General features: G+C 41.3%; 1 protein-coding gene across 1 annotated transcript in view; it reads right to left on the reverse strand.

The window, feature by feature from the left end:
• Nucleotides 1–18408, reverse strand: part of DSCAM (DS cell adhesion molecule) — a 756178-nt gene that overhangs the window by 411773 nt on the left and 325997 nt on the right. Inside the window, exons 5-6 of the mRNA XM_033942926.1 lie at nucleotides 17391–17669; nucleotides 13687–13962 (exon numbers count right to left, since the gene is read on the reverse strand). Of these exons, the coding sequence (XP_033798817.1) occupies nucleotides 13687–13962; nucleotides 17391–17669 (555 nt within the window). The remainder of the gene's footprint in view (nucleotides 1–13686; nucleotides 13963–17390; nucleotides 17670–18408) is intronic.

Consider the following 18408-nt stretch of genomic DNA (forward strand, 5'->3'; position numbering starts at 1 on the left):
GGCACTAGCCCCCTCTTTTACGAAACTGCGGGCCATTCAGCGCGGCTTCCCGTGCTAGAAACTGCTACCACAATTTCATAAAAGGAGGCCTAGGTCTTATGTTTTACTTTCAAAAGTTACAACACAAGTACAAGGAACACATAAAAATCAAACTAATTTTCTTTTTTCCCTTAGACAGATTTTATATGAAAGAAATTTAATAGCTCTCACTTTGAAGGCTTTGGCTTTGAAGTAATGATCTAAGGTTGCTGTCTGATTCTTCTTTTTTCTTTTATTTCTTCTTTGGTTCCAGTATTTTCTTATGATGCTGGATGAAGTTTAAATAATTTATTTCCTACATTTTTTCTAAATTTTAATTGATATTGCTAAATATTACTTTTGTCACAATTTTGATTGTGATTGTATTAACAGAAATTGAGTTTTAAAAAAAGAAAACTATGTATCAATATCTGTTGTTTCTTTGATTTATGAAGCCTTTTTGACACCTATATCTTTTTTGATTTATACCTTAGATACATTGCCTGTAAATCATATTCTCCAAAGATAAGCAGTTATTATAATCTCACATGTGGGGTGATATCCATGGAATCTGGTATGGACACTGCAAAATGCACTGTCACTTTAAATCTTTAGGCAGTGCCCATACCACATACATGCCGGTGTCTTCCTGCTAAACATTGGCTTGTGAGACCATCAATTCATTGTTTTCCATGGAGATAAGTAGCTGTGTCTTCCATGTTATCTTCAGCACATCAAACATTTGATTTATGGGTGCCTTCCCATAATTTTCTTACTTTTTGTTATAATTCTTTATTTTCTTTGTGTTCCTTTATTTCTACTAAGTTTAGTTCATTTTCATCAACTCTTCTGTTTTTGGTCTTCAAACCACATCAAACCCTTTTTTTTCCCCCTAGAAGCATCTTTCATTTTCGGGTTTATTTTTACTCAAGCTACCTGGGCCATTGAACTCTTTGACTTTGAATCAGCCATTTTCCTCTCCATGTCAAAAGCGGTACTGAGCAGCTTAAAAAATGCTCTTGATGCAATAGAACCATTTCAGGCTCTGATCTGCATAACTGGTGTGTCTAGTACCTAGGTCTTGAGCATTGGGATATTTCCTGTGTCCTCTTTTGCCGCATACAAAAGAGGTCACTTCAAGCCCACAAACTTAAATTTAAGAAACCTTTTGGTACCACATCGGCATCGATGTTGGGTATGGCTGGGGTGTCCAATCCCAATGCTCAAACACCTGTTACACCAGCATTGACATCACATCAGGAGGGTTCACAGTTATTCAAGCGTGAGACAAAGCCGTGCCAACATTTGAGCCCAGACAATTGGGCGCAAGACTCCAGCACACTGCTGGAAAAGTTCTTTTTTTTAAACTCAATTTCTGTTAATACAATCACAATCACAGTGTTTGCGCTGCCGTTGGGAGGGTTTGGGGGTTGGAACTCCCTATTATAGAGGAAACGTAACTTTTTCCCCTCCCCACAGTCCCCCCAATGGCATTAAGTAACGGTATTAAATAAACTGGGGGGGGGGGGGGAACACTGGAATCTTGCGCGCAATTGTCTGGGCCGAAATGTTGGCGTAGCTTTGTCTGGCGTGCTTTTGCCTTGTCACTCATCAGAAGTGTTGAGCGTCGAGTTCCACTTAGCATCACGACTCTACTTCCTTTTCATCGTTGCCTCAAACACTGGGGGACATAGCTAAGAAGCAGAAAATTTCTTCCTCTTCTAGACATACCACTGTGTCTCCCAAGCATCAACTTCAGTAAGCATCAATGCCCAAATGACCATTTTCCATCCCTTTAGATGATATCTCCACAGAGACGTATCTCAACATTGAGGTCTCCCATGCTAAGCCAACTAGTACTGCAGACTGTTCCCATGCAAAAGTTTCTTTCAATACCAGCACTGACTCTCCAGGAAGGGGGAGAGGATGATGGGGTCAGCGGCAGGAGGTAGTGGGCATCCCTTCTGCCTGGTAGTATCTCTGGGGGGGTGGCAGCAGGATTGAGTGGACATCCCTCCTGGCTAGGAATATCTTGAGGGGTAGTGGCAGAAGGGAGTGAGCATCCTTCCTGCTTGGGGATATCTTGGGGGGGGGGGCAGGAGGGAGTGGAATTCTTCCTGCCAAGGGATGTCTCTGTGGCAGAAGGAATTGGGCACTCCTCCTGCTGTGGACCTATGCGGGTGGGACTTCAGGGGTTCCGGCAGGAGGGAGTAGGCATCCCTTCTGCTGGCCAACTTTGCGGGAGGAGCCTGGTTCTGTGCTACGGCCACTAAACTGATCACCGCAGGGAGATTCCATTGCAGTGATCAGCTCAACAGCAACACAATTCTCTACCTGGTGCCTGTGACATGGACGCCGGTTAGAGAATTGGGGTGGTTAGGTGTCTGTCTGTCAGGACAGATGCGATTCTATATAGGACGCCCGTGTGCAATTCTCAAAAGCCGCTTAGGCAGCTGCTGAGACTGGGCATCCTCTACAGAATCCGGCCCAGGGTATCTTTCTTTTAAAAATGGGAGCTTTTGTGCCCTATTAACCCTAGATGCCCTTTTATAAAATTATATTCTGTGCATTTAATTAAGGTATGTATAGTTTAAATATAGGTAGGGAAAAATATCAGAGAGTTAAAAGATCACATCCAATTTGGGCAGTAGTGTCTAGAAAGTCCTCGATTGTTATAGCATGTTAAATATTTTTTGTCTGGCCATATGTTGGTGATGTGTATTTTTCCATTTTACTAATGCACAATAGGTTGGTTTTTTTTAAAAATACAAATATTTTGAAGGCCCATAAGATATGAATAATTTTATGGCTCATATCTTGCCAAGGGATTTCAGTTGAAAGGTATATGTGAATTTATTAGAGTTTGTCTATGGTGTGTCATCATGTGTGAGATTATTCCCCTTGTTATTAATGAGATTTATATAGAAAACTGCTAGCATTTTGTTTGCCCCTATAAAATGTCTTTCTATGATTTGTTAGATGATTTAGGCCTCTTTTCATCAAGCTGTATTAGGGTTTATTAACAGCCTCTGTGATAAAATCTCCAATGCTCATAGGAATTCTATGAGTGTCAGAGCTTTTACTGAAGGGGCCAGCGATAAAAAACCCTAACGCGGCCTTAATGAATTATAAATGAGATTGTTGTAGTTGATGTACTTGGTAAAGAGCCCTGCTCATTTAGAATCCTTAGTAATGTTACCAAGTGGCTTCAAATTTGCCCAATAGGTTTATCCAGGATCAAGCTTACCACATTGCATATAACGACTTTTGGTCTTTTCTTAGGAAATGCATGAAGGTCATTGAAATTACAAGTTCCTGTATGCACAGGGGTAAGACCCGGGGTCAGATCAATTTCTCAGGCAAATCTGTATCTACCACACACACTTCCATTGTCCCTTGGTCTCTTCTAATTCCCCTCTCTTCTCCTAACATGTGGAGTTTTTTTAAGGAGGAATATCAGCTCCTGCCATAAGAAGTCTAAACCTCACCTCCATGTTTGCATATCAGAGGACTACCATGTGCATGCCTAAACACACTAAATTGGATTCATGCTTACCCCTAGGCATGTACACCTCCCTTTAAGTCTTTTTCTGATGGTTTATTGGGATTCAGAGCCATACAAAATCCAAGGTTCATACAAATTCAAGAAAAATAATCCAGGGATCACTGACCAGTCATAGACACAGGGCTAACAAGCCAAAATGTAAAGCAGGTGTTCTTAGAGGATAGCAGAATACATATTACACACATGTGGGTGACATCATCCAACAGAGCCTGGAACAAATGCTACTTAGTATTCTAGCTACTAAATGCTTTTGGCACCTCCAATCATACATACATATCTACATTCCCACCTGCCTCAATCACATAGGACCAGCCAACTGGATACTAAAGTTTAGAGTAACATAGTAACATAGTAGATGATGGCAGATAAAGACCCAAATGGCCCATCTAGTCTGCCCAACCTGATTTAATTTTTTAAAAAATTTTCTACCCAGTACTGCGCTTGGGTTCCAACTACTGAAGTCTTTATCAAAGCTCACTCCAGCCCATCTACACTGTCCCAGCTTTTGAAGCCCTCCCTAGCCCATCCTCAACCAAAAAGCCATATACAGATACAGACCGTGCAAGTCTGCCCAGTACTGATCTTAGTCCTTCAATATTTACTATTATTTTATGATTCTAGATCCTCTGTGTTCATCCCACACTTTTTTGAACTCTGTCACCGTTTTCCTCTCCATCACCACTCTCGGGAGCGTATTCCAGCCATCCAACACCTTCTCCATAAAGTAGAATATCCTTACATTGCTCTTGAGTCTACCACCCTTCAACCTCAAATTATGTCCTCTGGTTTTACCATTTTCCTTTCTCTAGAAAAGATTTTGTTCTACATTAATACCTTTCAACATCTGAATCATATCTCCCCTGTCCCTCCTTACCTCTAGGGCAGTGTCTCTCAATCTATCTCGAGCCAGGGCACACTAAAGGTAGTGGTCACAGCTTCAGGCACCCAGAAGTGCGCGGATGTCATCATGATGACATCACACATATGTATGACATCATCACATCGATGTCTGCGCATGTGCAGAGGCCCTCCATATGGGTCCTGAGACACCAATAGCCAGCAGGGAAGAGGGCCGCAGAGAAGGAGAGGCACTGTGCCAGCTGATTGCCTACAACTACTTCAAGCTAAGTACCCCCTAAGTCTAACAAATATCAACTGAGTACCCCAACCACAGATCTCCCTAGGCCTACCCAAGCTCTGCCCCAGATTCCATCCCATCCAGCACTAAGACTAATATACTTGCTGAAAAAATATGACCACATTACCTCAGCTTTCCAAGACTCACACTGGCTCCCAGTACAAGCACGCATACAACACATATTCTACTGCACCCTATTCAAAGACCTAAATGGAAAGGAACCAACCTATCTGCCTAATCTGGAAAAACACATCCAGACCAAGGAGAACTCAATCACACTTTACCCATCCCCCAATCAAAGGCATGCAAACAAAAAAATATATGACAGTCTACTAGCCACCAGAGCAGCAAAAATAGACCACCACCTCTCAAATCTGCTGACCACGACGCCCAACTACAAAACATTCAGGAAAGAACTGAAAACCATACTGTTCAAGAAATTTGTCAAATGATCTAACCAAACCATATTGACCATTCCCAGATCCCGATGCATACTATAGCTATCAACCTTGTAATCTCCCTGGGGATGCCCAGGCTAATTTCTTGTTGTAAACTGCCTAGAACTGAAAGGTATTGGCGGGATAGAAGACATCAATGTAATGTAATGCAATTTTTTCCATTCATTTTTCATAGACACACAATATACACAGCAGATATAAATTCTCAAAATTGACACATTTCAATAACTATATTGAAAATAAAATTATTTTACCTACAGGCGATCCTCTGTAGGCTGCTGTAATTAGCTTTAAAGGTGAGACCGGGAGGCCAGGGGCAAGCCAGAGGACGCTAGAGAGAAGGGGAGTAACATGCAGGCCTTGGGTGAATCTGCCAGTGCTGGAGCTATATTGCGTAGGGAAGTCAGCTGGCAGGCGCCTCTCTTTCTCCTCAGTGTGCCACGGCACACTTGGAAACTCAGGAAGCACACTAGTGTGCCTCGGAACACAGTTTGAAATACACTACTCCAGGGTATACATATTCAGGGCTTCCAGTCTCTCCTCATACATCTTTTGGCACAAACCTCCTATCATTTTTGTCGCTCTCCTCTGGACCGCTTCAAGTCTTCTTATATCCTTCGCCAGATACGGTCTCCAAAACTGGACACAATACTCCAAGTGGGGCCTCACCAACGACCTGTACAGGGGCATCAACACCTTCTTTCTTCTACTGGTTATGCCTCTCTTTATACAGCCCAGCATCCTTCTGGCAGAAACCACCGCCTTATCACACTGTTTTTTCACCTTTAGATCTTTGGACACTATCAACTCAAGGTCCCTCTCCCCGTCCGTGCATATCCGCCTCTCACCTCCCAGCATATACAGTTCCTTCAGATTAATAATACCCAAATGCATTACTCTGCATTTCTTTGCATTGAATTTTAGTTGCCAGATATTAGACCATTCCTCTAACTTTCGCAGATCCTTTTTCATGTTTTCCACTTCCTCATCGGTGTCTACTCTGTTACAAATCTTGGTATCATCTGCAAAAAGGCAAACTTTTCCTTCTAACTCTTCAGCAATGTCACTCACAAACATATTGAACAGGATCGGCCCCAGAACCGAACCCTGAGGGATTCCACTACTCACCTTTCCTTCCTCCAAGCAACTTCCATTAACCACCACCCTCTGGCATCTATATGACAGCCAGTTTCTAATCCAGTTCACTACTTTGGGTCCTAACTTCAGCCCTTCAAGTTTGTTCAAGAGCCTCCTATGAGGAACCTTATCAAAGGCTTTGCTGAAATCTAAGTAAATTACATCTAGCATATGTCTCGATCCAATTCTCTGGTCACCCAATCAAAAAAATGCAATCAGGCTCATTTGGCACGATTTACCTTTTGTAAAGCCATGTTGCCTCGGATCCTGTAACCCATTAGATTCTAGGAAGTTCACTATCCTTTCTTTCAGCAAAACTTCCATTATTTTTCCAACAACCGAAGTGAGGCTTATCAGCCTGTAGTTTCCCGCTTTATCTCTGTGACCACTTTTGTGAATAGGGACCACATGCACTCTCCTCCAGTCCCCAGGAGCCACTCCCATCTCCAGAGATTTGAACAAGTCTTTGATAGGATCCGCCAGAACCTCTCTGAGCTCCCTCAATATCCTGGGATGGATCCAATCCAGTCCCATCACTTTGTCCACCTTCAGTTTTTCAAGTTGTTCATAAATACTTTCCTCCGTGAACGGCACAAAATCTACTCCATTTTCTTGTGTTACTTTGCCAGACAATCTCGGTCCTTCTCCAGGTTTTTCTTCCGTAAACACAGAACGGAAGTAATTGTTTGGCACATTTGCTTTTTCCTCCTAAATACAACTCCTAGGTTAGGAGGGAGAGTATATGGTAATGTATGTCCTACTCTCCTCAAAGACCACTTGCTACAGATAACTTCTTGACAAGAAGGACAACAGTTACCATATGTGGGAATCTCTAGCTACCAGTCTCACTGAAAACAAAAAAACAGACAATAGGAATTTGCAACAGGCAAGGCCATTCACAAAACAATTAAACTAAAACTCTTAAGAGCAATCCTGTTGTGAAGTTGCAACCTAGAACAGAATAAAAACAGTTGGATTCTAGACCATGAACAAATTTTACAGAATTGTCTGACTGAACCAACTGTTCTATAATAAATCCTGCCCTAGACAGTAGTGAGATGTGAATGAGTGGATTGAAGACCACATTGCAACTTTGCAAATCTCCTTAATGGAGACCAACCTCAAATGACTTATAATAATAATTAGTGTGACCATATGGCTCCAGAAAAAAGGGGACAGATTGAGACATCCAGGTTTTACTTCCATTGAAAGCAATGGAAGTAAGGAGAACAGATTGAAATATCTTGGTTACTTTCAATGGAAATAAAACCCCGATGTCTCAATCCGTCCCCTTTTTTCTGGAGCCATATGGTCACACTAAAATAATAATAACTTTATTTTTCTATATCGCCAACACCCAAAAAGTTCTAGGCGATTCACAAAATAAAAAGGACTGAACATTCTAGTGATAATACAAAGCACACAAAAAGACAGTACAATATTTCAATAATGAAAAATACAGTATGAAAACTGACATCAATCAATCAATCAAGTAACAAATTTTTTGAACAAATAGGTCTTAACCAGTTTTCTAAAGGTGCATAAGAACATAAGAATTGCCGCTGCTGGGTCAGACCAATAGTCCATCGTACCCAGCAGTCCGCTCACGCGGCGGCCCTCTGGTCAAAGATCAGCACCCTAACTGAGACTAGCTCTACCTGTGTACATTCTGGTTCAGCAGGAACTTGTCTAACTTTGTCTTGAATTCCTGGAGGGTGTTTTCCCCTATGACAGACTACGGAAGAGCGTTCCAGTTTTCTACCACTCTCTGGGTGAAGAAGAACTTCCTTACGTTCATACACAATCTATCCCCTTTCAATTTTAGAGAGTGCCCTCTCGTCTCCCTACCTTGGAGAGGGTGAACAACCTGTCCTTATCTACTAAGTCTATTCCCTTCAATACCTTGAATGTTTCAATCATGTCCCCTCTCAATCTCCTCTGTTCGAGGGAGAAAAGGCACAGTTTCTCTAATTTTTCACTGTACGGTAACTCCTCCAGCCCCTTAACCATTTTAGTCGCTCTTCTCTGGACCCTTTTGAGTAGCACCGTATCCTTCTTCATGTACAGAGACCAGTGCTGGATGCAGTACTCCAGGTGAGGACGCACCATGGCCCGGTACAGTGGCAAGATAACCGTCTCTGATCTGTTCGTGAACCCCTTATTTATCATTCCTAGCATTCTGTTCGCCCTTTTCACCGCCGCCGTGCATTGCACGGACGACTTCATTGACTTGTCGATCAGAACTCCTAAATCTCTTTCCTGGGAGGTCTCTCCGGACATCCTGTATTCGTGCATTAGATTTTTGTTACCTACATGCATCACTTTACACTTATCAACATTGAACCTCATTTACGTTGTTGATGCCCATTTCTCCAGCTGGATTATGTCATGTTGCAGATCTTCGCAATCCCCCTGTGTCTTCACTACTCTGAATAACTTTGTATCATCCACAAATTTAATCACCTCACTCATCGTACCAATGTCCAGATCATGTATACAGATGTTGAAGAGCACGGGTCCAAGCACCGAGCTCTGCGGCACCCCACTGGTGACGCTCTTCCAGTCTGAGTATTGTCCATTTACCCCCACTCTCTGTTTCCTATGCTCCAGCCAGTTTTTAATCCACGTGAGTATTTCATCCTCGATTCCATGGCTCACAATTTTCTGAAGTAGTCGTTCATGCGAAACCTTGTCAAATGCCTCTGAAAATCCCCACATACAATGTTGACCGGGTCGCCCTTGTCTATCTGCCTGTTTACTCCCCTAAAGAAGTGCAGAAAGTTCATCAAACAAGATCTGCCTTTGCTGAAACTGTGCTGGCTGGTCCTCATCAGACCGTGTCCGTCAAGGTGATCAGCGCCTCTACCATCTTTCCCAGTACCGAGGTCAGACTCACCCGTCTGTAGTTTCCCGGATCTCCCCTCAAACCTTTTTTGAAGATCGGCGTAACATTCACCACCTTCCAGTTCTCCGGAATCTTTCTCGATTTGATCGACAGATTAGCTATTAGTTGAAGCAGTTCAGCTATGGTCCCTTTCAGTTCCTTGATGATCCTCAGATGGATGCCAAAGGTCCCAGGGATTTATCGCTCTTGAGCCTATCGATCTGCCTGCATACCTCTTCTAGACTGACTGTCAACCTTGTCAGTTTCCCATCTTCGTTTCCAGCATATGCTGTGTATATCCTCTTCGGTAAATACAGACGCAAAAAATGTGTTCAGCTTGTCGGCGATTGCTTTGTCCAACTTTAGCACTCCCTTTATTCCATGGTCATCCAACGGTCCCACCGCTTCCTTCGCGGGCTACCCATCTCACATCGCACCACATATAAAATTCTACTGCTGGCTTTTAAAATCAAACTTGGGCGCTTACCAGCTTTTCTTGATAAACTTATCATTGCCTACTCTTCTCCACGGACCCTCAGATCAGCTGACCAGAACTTATTGACTGACCCCCCAATCAATGAATTTCATTACACTAGAAACACTAATTTCTCTGTTACAGCTCCAACCCTTGGCGGAGTTGAGATGGCATGGAATTCCATGTCATCTCAACTCCGCCAAGAAAATTCACTTGAAAAATTCAAAACTAAACTAAAAACTTTTTTATTCCAAGACGCATACCATAGCATTTAACATTACCCCTTTCTAACAGCACAGCAGTATACAAAATGAACCGCTTTCAAGAAGCGATCCCCTTTCCTGGTGTTTTTTCCTCCCCCCTCTTTCCCTCCTTTATTTTTTATTTTTAACAATGTAATTACAAATTTTCCCTACCCCCTCCCTCTAATTTGCGTAAGTCATTGTATTTGTCAATCTAATGTTCAACCTTTTCTTTTTACCCCATTCTTAAATTTATTTTAATGTTTTTAGCTTTGTAAACTGGCCAGATACATGATGATGGTTGGTATATTAAAATGTAAATAAACGATCCAAGATGGCCGCATGAGCAGTCGCATGAGTCTCACGCTCCCGTCTATTCCTTGATATAATTTGTCCGCTCAAACCTTTACCTGTTTCACGATGCCGAAGAGGAGGGGACGTAGCGCTGCTGGAGCCTCGCAGCGCTCCCGAACAGCCGTCTTCGGGAACATCGAGGACTTGATGAGGAGAATGCAGGGCACGCCGATAGCTTCGGGGAGTTCCCCGCAGGAGACACACGGCGGAGGCGCGTCAGTGGCGTTCACCATGGAGCTGGAAACATCATTGAGCCCCGAAGTGAGAGCACCACCCCCACGCCCTCAGTCGACCAGTTCCCCGCGAGAGGAGGAACTTCCTGAGGTTGGAGTTCACTTCCTCTCGGAGGCTAAGGAAGAGAACACGGGGACTGTGCCACGGGACTCCCTGCTGGAGCAGAGGAGTCTTAATGAGGAGACTGTGGAAGAAGCAGTGGGGGATAAGAAAATCCAACAGAAAATCCAACAGATTGCAGGAGGAGACATGTTGCCAGAGGGTGAGCTAATTAACTTAAAATTACAACCATTGCAAATTTTGAAGCCCCGAGAGGTTACATTAGACTCTCTGTGGGACCTGGTAGCCAATTTGGCAAAATCTATTAATCCACAATTACAAGAAGTAGAAAAGAAATTAGAAAATCATGGAACTGAGATTAAAAATTTAAAGACTGGACTTGAGGACTCAAAAATTTCAATACAAAATATTCATCAAGAATTTAAAGTATCACAACAAATTACTGAGGTATTAATTAAAGATAATACCAATTTAAGAAGGAAAATGGAAGCAATGGAAAACTTTTCTCGTAACAATAATCTCAGATTGATAAATTTCCCTAGGGTCTCTGTGATAGCCCCAAGGGAAATGTTGAAACGTTATATGACGGAAATATTGGAACTCTCTGATGAATCATTACCACCATTTACGCAGGTTTATTATCTTCCAAGTAAGCCTCAAGACCAACAACAACAGCAATTACAACAGAAGTCGGGACCTGATTTAATGAATATATCCAATATATTGGAAACGTCTGACAGAGAATTAGTGACCTCTGCAACCTTATTATTGACAGTAGCTTTCGCACCAGATAAAAACTGGTTGCTGAGACTTTTCTTTAAAAATAAGCAAAAAGAGTTTTTAGGTTGTAAAATTCAGATGTTCCCAGATTTGGCCAAGGAGACGCAGAGAAGGAGAAAAGAATTTCTGTTAAGGAAACCTGGTGTTTTATCTCTGGGGGCGACTTTTTACTTGCGACACCCATGTAAATGTGTTGTTAATTACCATTCTCATAAATATGTTTTCTTTGAGCCATCTCAACTGACAACTTTTCTCACAACTGCATCTTTGGAGAAAGAAAGTGCTTAGTTTAAGAAAGGGTGCCTCAATCTCATTCGACTAGCTATTATTTTGTTTTATAATAATTTCTTTCTATCGCCTATTTTCCTTCTTGGATCTTATTGAGGACTTGAGTAGAAATTTATGCTTATATGTTCTTTGATATATGCTTTTATTTGTATTAATTTCTTGCTAAATTTCCTTTCTGTACAAGTTATAATATGCTTGAATATATTGAAAATTTCAATAAATATTAAATTAAAAAAAAAAAAAAAAAAAATGTAAATAAACTTGGTACTATAAAGAAAGCACATGGAAAGATTTCTATTAGCCAGTCATAGACTTCATAATGTATATTCTAGTGTTATAGAGGTTATGGAACAGTAGAGGTGCAGTAAGGGTACTTGTAACAGTGTAAAAAAATAACACTGATAAGAAGAGCTATTGCTCCTGAGCAAACATGCCAGTGAAACAGCTGGGTAGCTGTCGGGCCACAAGCTAAGTGCTCTTCTAAATCATTTATTATTATGTACAGCACATAAAGATACATTAAGGTATCATTGTCTGCATTAAAAAAATCAAACAAGACCAATGATGAACATGTCACCCCAGTATGGGCACAAAATCAGTTCAAGTAGTGTCTTGGGTGTTTGAGGTCTTGGTAAACACATTTAGTAGCTGCTAACAGTTTGTTCATATCAAGTTACATGTACTCTTACTCTCAGACATGTTACATCTTAATAACAATGAGTACACCCCAGTCTACATTTTTGTTTATTAGTTGAATCTATCTTGATATGCCCCCTCATAACCTGACACTACTGAAGGACTGACTTCACTATCTAATCTATCAGCTTCTGACATCTGTATAACCAGAGATTTAGAGATGGTTCAACTAGCAATCAGATACAAGTACAATCCTTCTTTAGTAGGAACAATTATAATAGAGCAACAACAACTATTTAAAATCTCTTTTAGGTTCAAACAATTTTTATTGATGCAAACACAGCAAATACAACACCAGCGCACCCCAAAGGTGCACAGTACAAATAATAATGCATCATATACAATAATAGAACAAGCATATACAATAAAAGAGTAACATCAACCAAACTCCCTCCCCTTCCTTCTCTACATAGGGCAAGTGAGATTAATGAGGGTGGAAAGGTATTCCAAAGTCCTGTACTCTTATGTACCCCAAAAATGTCACACCACCCCTTCCCCCCACCTTCCCCTTCCCCCCCACTTATCCTATCTTTGACTAATTGCCAGAACCTTCAATACACCCCATTTCCCCTCCTCAACCCCCCTCTCCTCCCCCCCAATGATACTCTCCACCAGTGTCCCCTCTAAGCGGGCGGGTGGTGTGAGCAAAATTTTTTCCCCGTGCGCTAAAAATATCGGGCGCCAGCGCCAACTCGCCCGATTCTCCTCTCGCCGCGGCCTGCCATCTCCGTACGCCGTGCGCTGTGACGTGACATTGTGCGCTGCGAGGCAATATTTTGTGCGCCAGCGCACGCCAGCGCAGCTTAGAGGGAACACTGCTCTCCACCCCGCCCCACCATTACTCACCATTACTCTCCCAACCCAACTAACTAACAAATTAGGACACCCATCTTAAAACCACACTGCGACCCTTAGGATGTAAGTCTTGCAGATAAGGCTCCCATATATTAAAAAACAACATCTTTCGTTTCCTAGACCCTCCGGCATTTCGCGCCTCCCAAATGACCAACTGATGCAATTGGTTCTGCCAATGCTAATATGCCGGAGAGTCCGGAACCGTCCAGCACTGAAGAATACATTTCCTGGCCAATAAACTCATCTTCCTACACAAAGCTCGATGCCCCCTAGGTAATGGCCAAAAGCCTCTGGCAAATCCAAGACAAAGTGATCCGGGGTAGTGCATAAGACTCTCCCAATTATCCCTGACATATAAGAGATTAGACACCTCCAGAAGTGCTGAATAATGGGGCAGAACCAAAAGGCATGTCCCAAAGTATGACCCTCCATCCCACATTTATGACATAGTGGTGTAGGAAGACCTCCACTATAAAACATCTGTGTACAATATAAGACTAACCTTCTAGCACCACTTGAACGTAGTCTTGAGCTGACATCTTGTCTTTGCGTATAAAGCACTGATATGCTCCATTGTCACTTTTGGCCATGCCATCCATTACAAGGTTTTCATGGGCAACACCGGTGATCCTAATATTGTTCCCAGGGATGATAATTTCACCATTGTGGTACCAGGATACTTCAGGATCATCTGCTCCTGTCACACTGCAGGCCAAAGACACCTGGCTGCCCACACTACTTTTCACTTTCCGTGGGCTGATTGTAGCCTTCAGAGGCTCTGTGGGTTTATGTAAGCAAATTAAAAAAAAAATCAAAGCATTATAGGGCATGAGTGTGAAAATACTGTACCCTCTTTACTATACTTTATTGTTGGTCTTTTCAAAGATATTATAACTTATAAAAAGTATAACTTTTCTCTGCTCGGGATCCACTAACAAGCTATAAGAACCGTGCAACCCACTACAAAATCCAATTAAATATCAAACAAATTTTAACACTTCTTTCTCTCCTGTGGCCAGATTTGTATCTCACATCTCCCTCTCTAAGCAAAGATTTTCAACATTTCCCACCCTTGCTGATGAGGAGAAGGAGGAGAGGATCATATCAGGGGAGAGAATTCAGAACAACCTTGCCCAGAAGCAACCTCAGGCTTGACTCTTTCCACAGATTAAATACAATAAATCCTGGAAGAGAAATACTTCAGTGACATTTCATTCAAAGACATACAGAGCTCTGCATGCAATCTACTAACTATATGGGTTGGTTTCTCAAGCACTGAAAATGCTAAAAAGTCTGGATGGTAATGATCAGCATTTTAGAGAAATGATGCCAAGTCAAAACATGGACGTCCAAGTTGGTATACCACATATGGACATCCATTTCTCATGTAGTTTAGAACAGGATCTGCCAAAATACAGTCTGTTCTAAACTACATGAGAAATGAAATGTCTGTGTGATGGTGACATCCAGCATGAGCATCCATTTTACAAGCAGATAAATCCAAATTATGAATGAGGTAAAATAAGGGATATGGCCATCTTTGTGGCAGCACAGGAACACCCATGTTATAAAATGGCCACAGATGTCCATGCAGAGCAGAGGGATAGCCTAATGATTAAAGCAGTGGCCTGAGAACTAGGGGGACAAACAGTAGAAAGAAGTAACATGCTTTGCAATTCATGAAGAAACACATGCAGCAGAGTTTGCCAAAGAAGATTATACAGACTGGTATCCCTTGCTAGTTTCATATTCAGGAAGGAGAAGGGGACAGCAACCACTTGGGGATTAAGGAGGTGACTTTCCATAATCTCTCCTGTGGACAGCTGCTCAATCATAGCACTTTTCTACAATCTTGACATGCCAAGCCCAGGTCTAAATAACACCCATCTTTTTGGACACAGATGTTCCTTCTCCTTCTGAAACTAGAGTTGGATATCTATATTTTGGCCCTTTCCTAGCCTCACCCGAAGCACACCCTCATAAGGACATACTGCAGTTTTAGATGTCCATATACTGCATTCACTTCATAAAATCAGGATTTAGACATTCATGCAATATGGATGTCTAAATGCTTGCTTTCAGGCATCCAAAATATGAAGAGCTTCTAAAATAAAGGCCCTAATCACATAATTTCATTCGAGTCTTAATGAGCTGCATCCAAATATTATCTTCATTTTCTTACATATCAACATCAGTATAGAGTTTAGTGTGGCAGCTCACTTTACACACCCTCACAAATTATTACTTTCTAAAGTTTTCAATTTTATTTCCTCTTACCCCCATTCTGCCTCTTTCATGCTCCTTATTCAACAATTATGCTAATACAACTAATCTCTTTAGTTTCTCTCATCTGTCCCCCCTCCCCCTCCAGTTTTTTCTTCTGTGAACCAGTCTTAACCAATCACAAAAGAACCAAATGCCAAGTCCCTCTTCCCCCTTTTGTTGTTGGGGACGTGTCTCGATTTTTCCTCTAGATATTTCAACAAAATAGTTCAATTACATTCAAACTTCTCATGGGTTTTATATCTGATTTCCTCAGTCTAATGCACAAATAATTGATTTCCAGGGCACTCTGCTGCTTAAGCTCACATTGAGCTGCTATTGAAGATATCTCTATGACTTTCCTGTATCTCTTTTGGCCTTCAAATTAGAGTCTGTGATGCTTTAACAGCTTCAAGTAAAAGAGCCCACACAGATCATAGAAGAGGCATTTGAGCCTCAATTGAATATCACTACACTGGAGTGTGAGAGGGTTTGATTATTTGATAATATTTTTTGAAGAATCTGCACTCTCATTTTCTGAAAGCCAACTTCAATAATCATAGCAAAGAAGAGGTAATGTTCAGATTCCTTGTCAGCCAAAGGCTGAAAGAGAAGCCCTCTTATAACCCATTAATGCTATTTGTGTTTTATTATTACACCAGAATCTATTATCCTTCTGTACCTTTCCCCTTCCCATCTGATGTATACCACCTTTACAATATACCAATGGATTAGGAGTCACAACCTGGTCTCCTGCAGTGCACTTACACAACATTATGACATGGTCACATTCCCATAGCAGATTTTTATAGATCAGTGAACATATCTCAAACAATCTCTCCATATAAATAAATTCATTCTAATGAACATTTCCCTCTTTATTTTCGTCAGGCTTCAGAAGCAGTATTCACAACGCTAACAATGCATCTTGAATTTCCACTGCAAGCTTCTTCACAAGCCAAGATTTGAGTATACAAATTCTATTTGTTCTTATGTCTTTAATTTATATCCACAGTTATTTAAGACCACTTATCTTTTTCTCAAGTTATATAATTCACTCTTTAGCTCAGAGCTTGACCTGAAGCCGCTTAAAGTTTTGACCAAAGCCCACTTATTCTAAACCTACATAGGTCTTACAGCATCTAAACGTCCACAATTAAAACTTCGCATTAATATTCATGTCATCTGTCCCCCCCCCCCCCCAGTTTTTTCTTCTGTGAACCAGTCATAAACAATCACAAAAGAACCAAATGTTAACCAATAGTAAGCAGTTTTGTGAAAAATAACCAATAGAGAGCAGCTATGTTGATGATGTCAGCATATATTGTTAACAGCATTTGAAATGCCGGAGAACCATGATGAATTAGTTTAGCGGCATAAAAGAAGCTTTTGGGGAGAAAGAATATAAGTACTTTAGTTCTCCTCAGTGCATAATAAAACAAATAAATATTAATGCAATGTTTTAATTTTGGCTGCTTAGAAGCTGAAAACCTATGTAGGATTAGAATGTAGGCTTTGGTCAAAACTCTAAGTGGCTTCAAGTCAAACTGAGCTGAGGAGTGAATAATATAACATCAGAATAAAATACCATATGTGATCTTAAATAACTGTGGATATAAATTAAAGACATAAGAACAAGTAGAATTTGTATACTCAAATCTTAGCTTGTGAAGATGCTTGCGGTGGAAATTCAAGATGCATTGCTAGCATTGTGAACGCTGCTTCTAAAGCCTGAAGAAAATAAAGAGGGAAATATTTATTGGAATGAAATTATTTATAAGGAGAGATTGTTTGAGATATGTTCACTAGTCTGTTGATTATGATAAATGTGTGCAATTGGACTCGTTGAAGTGGTCATTGACCAGAGTTACGAGATTTTTTATAGATAGCACACTGGAATAAATAGAAGGCACATGTTTAGACACAAGCCTCTTTCCCACTTACGCTTAACATGCAGTGTTCCAAGGACTTCAGCATTCCCATAGTTGTTCCATACTTCACAGGCATAGGTGCCAGAGTCTGAAGGCCGAGTGTTCTCAATTAGCAGCCCAATGACAGTCTGACGGAACCTGCTGTCTAGCTCCAGTAGGACACTGTCCTTCAGCCAGCGGTACTTTGGTATTGGATGCCCAGAAGCTTTGCAGGGCAGCTCCACTCGCTGACCTGCCATGGCTTTGCGGTGCTCAAATCCATCAAGAATGGATGGAGCAGAGTTTGCTGGATCTGCAAAGCAAGTAAGTAACACGGCTTTTCAGCTTTTCAAATTAAGTCATGATACAGGACAACTGAAGGCCCATCATTAAGTAATGTAACTCCCTCAGCTGGAAATCCAATTCAGAAGCAAGACTGCATATTTCGTGAACATGGGCTGGATGAGGTTCAAGGCATGCTCTAACCAAACTACTTGAAGATTTGTACAGTATTATTAAGCAGCACTGCAAGATACACATATAGCCTTGTTCTTCATTCCCAGTCCTTGAGGGCCCCCAACAGGTCAGGTTTTCAGGATATCCCTCATGAACATCCATGAGAGAGAGATTTGCTTGCCTACTATCTCCATTGTATGCAAATATCTCTCAAAGATATTCATGAGCGATATACTGAAAACCTGACCTACTGATCTCGAGGATTAGGAGTGAAGACCAAATACATAAATGTAATTTTATAAACTTTTAATGCATTTAAAACATTTCTTATAAAAGTATGATCAGTGTTAAGCCAGTCTGTACTTTATAAAATAAGCATGTCCAGGGAAGGAGTTCAGACTAAAGCATAGTAATATAGTAACATAGTAGATGATGGCAGATAAAGACCTGAATGGTCCATCCAGTCTGCCCAACCTGATTCAATTTAAATTTTTTTTATTTTTTCTTCTTAGCTATTTTTGGGCAAGAATCCAAAGCTCTACCTGGTACTGTGCTTGGGTTCCAACTGCCAAAATCTCTGTCAAAACCTACTCCAG

This window comes from Geotrypetes seraphini, chromosome 4 (genome assembly GCF_902459505.1).
Source record: "Geotrypetes seraphini chromosome 4, aGeoSer1.1, whole genome shotgun sequence".
Taxonomy (NCBI): domain Eukaryota; kingdom Metazoa; phylum Chordata; class Amphibia; order Gymnophiona; family Dermophiidae; genus Geotrypetes; species Geotrypetes seraphini.